Raw genomic sequence first — 5,479 nt, forward strand, 5'->3', positions numbered from 1 at the left:
CTACAACGCTAAAATGGGCTATGAAAGCTAGTAGTAGGACATATGTCCGCAGCATGCCTAACTCGAGATACACATGGTATTTTGCCATTGCCACAGCAACAAATTCTTTACAAGACCCTCCCAACCTCTAGCCACCTTGGCCACACACAAGCTGCAGTCAGTCACCTGCACTGACACCACATCTAGGCTAAACAAAAAAATACCCCATGCAACTTCTCATAACAGGAAAGAAAAGGAGAATTAAGATTAAGAAAAGCATTTGAAGTTACAGTCTCAGTGTTCACAATCACTATTAGCAAATTTAGAAGCTGCTTCATGGCAGATATCAAACACATGCTAAATGATTTATATCTGCTTGTATTTGTGCCTTGTCTAGCAAAATAAAGGCTTACTTACGCTCGCCCTGCAGATAAAGGTCACACTTATCTCTCAGATGATGTATTGTTTGGGGGGGAGGGAGGCGCAAATCAGGGCAACTGCCCTGGGACCTGAACTTTGGGGGATGCTGTGGACAGTGCTGTACAGGCCCCACTGCCACCAGCTTCTGCAGGCAGTTGCCCCCCCGCTGATGCCACGTTCTGTGGGCAGTCGTCACCCCCGCTCCCCCGGCCCCGCACAGGCTGCTATGCTCTGGGCCCCGCACACCCCTAGGGATGGCTCTAACTGGACACCCCCAACAAGTTCCACCTTGTACTTTCAGAGTAGCCTGAACAACTATTTTTTAATATTAACAACTAACAATTAACAACTATTTTTTCATAAGGACTTGGCCAGAGATTCCCGCAACCCCCCCATTAAGGCTGAGGCAACTCTGCCTCAATGTTAAAAAAAAACCCAAAAAAACCCCAAGCAGCTGCATCTACACAGACACAACATTTCTGGGTTTGGCTGGAAAAAAGTACAAAGCAGGCTCACATGTTGCTTCTTCCTGCCCTTGAGAGGCTGCAGAGGGAGAAGAACGGCAGTTCACAGCCTAACAAAGAACCAGATTATTAATTCTTTCTAGAGGACCCTGACTTTGCAGCTAACTAGCTGAACTGAATACTTTACTTAGGGACCATGGTGCCAATACAAACAAACATGCTGTTACAGTTTTATGCAATCAATATTAAGGTTCATTTCAAGCTACATGCAGCAGAATAGAAGTGTCAAGTTAAGAATAATAAAACATTGTTCAGAAGACAAGAATGAGGAACAGCAGAAAATCTTACTTTATGTGAAAGTGATAAGGTGTGATCTGTTTAAAGACAGAGCACAATTCTTCAGGAAATAAAGGATCAGATTAACACACCATATGAGCAGCAGAACAGACTAACATGTTCTGTCCTGACCAATTAGGCTTCCATTCACACGGTGTTCAAATTTATACCAGTGGTTGGGTTACAGATTAGCTGTTACTTTACAATAAATAGTGACATTTTTAAAAATGAGAACAGAGGTCAGCCCACCTTTGAATCCAGCTTCTGTTTTACATACGCTCCATTTGCAGCTGTTAAGACATCATTGACCAAGATAAAAATATATCCTTCCAGATCAAATGCCAAGTCAGAACTGGGTGAGAGGGGAAAAAAAGAGAGAAAGAAATAATATTTTAAAATTCTTCCACACCTATAAAAAAGCCTGGCCACATTCTGTTTAATTTGATATGTCCCTTCTATATGGGACTTAAATTTTCCAGCAAGTTCGCAGACTGTATTTTCTCAAACCTCCTTTGGCAAGCTAGCTTCTACATCTGAGAGACAGAACTAAGACATATAATAACTGTACAAACCAAGGCCCTGAATCTGGCAAACACACATTTAAAAACTTTGTTGCATTCATCTAAGGAACTACTCTTGGCAGAGAGGTTAACTACGGGCGTGTTTGAAGGATTGGAGCTTTGGCCTGAAAACTGTTTTCTCCAGTTATAGGTTGTGTCCAGCAAACATACTGACCTCTGCTCTTTTCATACAGCATCAAATTAGTTTTTCCACTCACCTTTTCACAATGATGAAACCCAGTATTTCATGCTAATGAAAGCTGCTCAAGCAAAGGATCACATAACACTATAAAATAAGCCTCTATACTTTTGACTTGGGCCTTGTTTACACTAGAAAGTTGAACACCTAATATGGATTTGATTATATAAGTAAGAATGCTTTTCTATCCACTTTACTTCTCTACATACATGAAAGGCAATCTGCTATACTAGTATGTGGTACTTTTATACCTGGATACACGTTAGGGCTTTTCTTAAGTGACTCATATTTCTAACCAATATTGATACATCTTTCAAGTATAAAATGGAAATAAGGCTCGTTTTATCTACATTCAAGTTTTTACCAGAACTATCCCAAAGAGTGGAAAAAAGAACTACAGCCGAATTGAAACAAGTTTACAGTTTTCATATTTCACAGCAAGCAGCCAGGATTTAAGAGCTATCTTAAAATGACTACATTATGATTCCTGATCAACTTTGTTAGCCTATACCAAGTATGTTTGTTAGTGATGTGTTGCAGCAATGTCTTTGACAAGTTAGTTGTTTAAACAAAATAGAAGAGCTAGTAACTTGAAATCTTACCTAGCAGCTACAAATGCACCAATTATCATTGCAAATACTGTCATCTGAATGCCCCAAGAAAATTTCTTTCTGTAAAGATAAAAAAAGAGAGAAAGAACTCAGCTACCACTCCTAAGCAATTTAGATTTCAAAAATATTATTATTATTATCAGTGATAATCACCATCATCTCTAGGCGGTATTTATCATCATGGGAAAGGTTTTGGTCAATTCACACTTCAAAAACCTAGTGCAAAAATATCTCAGAGGCAAAACCCTACAAAAGCATATTTCGTTTTTTATTAGGATTAATGGGATGTAGCTTTCTAATGAGCTTTAATATGTCCACTCTGTACTGAGCTAGCCCACTAGCACAGAATCAGAATGCCCACCTCTCAGGTCTGACCCCTGTCAGTAAGATAATGTCACAGTGGTGTGGCAATTAGACACAAACACTGACAAGTCTTCAAACAAGTGACATGCCAGAGGCAGAGGAAGCACTAGTTAATGCTGGGAGTGTCTACACATGATGCTACATCACCATAGCCACACATTCCCTTGTAGCACATTGCTACGGTGATTTAACAACTAAAAGTAACCCCGTACAATGTACACAATGCAATACAGGATGTTACTGTGCCATCATTTAGTACTTCCAAAAGAAAGTATTACATGACAGCACAGTAACAAAGATGCACTGGGCAGTGCCTGTAACAGGTAGTTAAAGTCACTCTGGAATATCAAGTCACCCACTTCAATGAGAAGAAACGGAAAACCAAGTTGCAGTGGTTCTGCCTATACTACGAATGACCAGTGCCACAGAGACAATTAAGTTAGAGTCCTGATGTCATCCAGGCAGGAAAACATTGTACACCCCCACTGCCGAATTAACTGTCTATTAACTATCTATATGACAGATGGACTCAATCTGTACATGGAGTCATCTTAATTATAAGGAACTGCCATATACTATAAAGTCCCTTGTATATTACTATAAGACCCACAATTACTATAAAAGAGCTATGCTTTGATTAGTATGTATTGAAATATATAAACTTGACATAGGTTTTATTAAAAAAAAGCAGAGGCAAGGGACCCATTCAGCTCCAAATCATTCTTATTACAGAATAAAATATTGTATTAATCTTATTCTCTCTCACACACCTACATTTCTGAAGTCACATTGACATGCCACTATAATTGACTGCACTCATCTTCTATACACAAAGGCTTACCAAAATATTGCATGCCCTTATTCCTGTCTTAGTTTTTGTATTAATATAAACAGTCTCCAAGGTCAACTGATAATCTTGGAAATGGAACTTACTTGAGTAAAATTCCTTCAGCAAACATTGTAAACAAAATAGAAAACCTTCTCAAAACTGTAAACATTGGCAGGCTGCAAAAAAGAGGAGTAAGATTAAAAACAATGTAGCGTTTTTCCCCTCCAAATACACAGGCATGTTACTTGACACTTGAAATTCACCCTCACACCAACACTTTGAAACAACAACAGTTATTTTAGAAGAACTGAGATATAGACTACAAATAGAGCCACACATGGCTATCGCTGTAACAGTGATTTGATGACTTTCCTCCTGGAAACAGCATTACCTTGATAAGCCAAAAGATTTAAAATTTACCAAGGACTTTTCACAGGAGGAAGTCTCCATCTCCCATAAGTTTTATATAGTACATGTTATTTCAAAAGCTTAATTTGCCATCATAAGGTTATGGTCACACACATCTGTGAAATCCAGGATACATCTAAACAAGAAGTTTACTGTGCAGTAGTGTGCCAGTCAACCACGCTAATACATTACTATGCCGTGTTATTATTAGGCTACGGTAAGATAAGTATTAAAAACAAACAAACATGTGCTGGCACTTCTGCACAGTAGTGTGAGTTAGTGAGCATTGAATTTGTTAACCAAGTACTAAACTTAATGCATAATAACCAGGGTGCATTAATGAACATGTAGACAAGCCCCCAAAATAACAAACTCTGATTCAACTAACTGTATATCCAACTTCATTCAATGTAATAGATATAATCAAGGTGCAATACAATACAAACAGCAGTCCACGACGAGCCATGTAGACTACCGCAAGTCTCTGCCCTACACTCCCTCAAAATAACATCATACCTGATGGGATGAGACATACCACCATCTTGAACCCACAACTACATGCATCATTTAAGACACTTCTATCCTCTTCTCCACTTCCCAAATACTGGTCAAGTATTAAAAAAATAGAGAATCCTCAAAGATGCACTGTGTCACTGGAAGCACTAACAAAAATAAAGTCTGCCTGGAAAGCACTATTTTATGATTTTTAAATACTTACCCAGGACATTTTTCAGATCTTGCCTGGAACAAGAGCATCAGGCAAGGAAGGACCTCATGTGTCCCCCATCCCAATCTCCACCCTTCCTTTCAACCTTGTTCACAACAGTGATTTACAGCCAGTGATTAAAGGGAAGGTTTTTAGAGACTCTCCCTGATGCTGCTTAGTAGGGGGATCATGGCAGGTCACAAAGAAACAGCAGCATCAAGCTCACTCCCACCACGCTAACTCACAGCCCTGACCAATAATCCGGGTCAAACAAGAGCCTCCAGATACCTGAAATATTTAAAGTAACTATCACCCTTGAAAGAATCTACACACCCATGTATCTGCCAACGTAAAAACAAAAATCAGAGTAAAACTGTACCTTAATGATTAGGTTTCAAATAATAGTTCTGAACCTCCATTCTCCTATATTGCCAAAAATTAACACACACAGAAATATCACATTAATTTGTTCATACATGATACTATCGTAAGATAAGCATTATAACCCAATAGATAAAAGTTATCCATACTTCAGTTTCTTTGTGCTGAACAGTCCTGTGATTTGGTTCCCAAAATATAGAAGAGGTAGTGGAAACGTCTAAAA

General features: G+C 38.9%; 1 protein-coding gene across 1 annotated transcript in view; it reads right to left on the reverse strand.

The window, feature by feature from the left end:
* SLC35D1 (solute carrier family 35 member D1) overlaps positions 1 to 5,479 on the reverse strand; it is a 28,383-nt gene that overhangs the window by 20,678 nt on the left and 2,226 nt on the right. Inside the window, exons 4-7 of the mRNA XM_090047324.1 lie at positions 5,406 to 5,473; positions 3,866 to 3,937; positions 2,561 to 2,629; positions 1,449 to 1,551 (exon numbers count right to left, since the gene is read on the reverse strand). Coding sequence (XP_089903450.1) covers positions 1,449 to 1,551; positions 2,561 to 2,629; positions 3,866 to 3,937; positions 5,406 to 5,473 — 312 coding nt within the window. The remainder of the gene's footprint in view (positions 1 to 1,448; positions 1,552 to 2,560; positions 2,630 to 3,865; positions 3,938 to 5,405; positions 5,474 to 5,479) is intronic.

Source organism: Crocodylus siamensis, chromosome 5 (assembly GCF_052110815.1).
Source record: "Crocodylus siamensis isolate JL-2025a chromosome 5, ASM5211081v1, whole genome shotgun sequence".
Classification (NCBI taxonomy): Eukaryota; Metazoa; Chordata; order Crocodylia; family Crocodylidae; genus Crocodylus; species Crocodylus siamensis.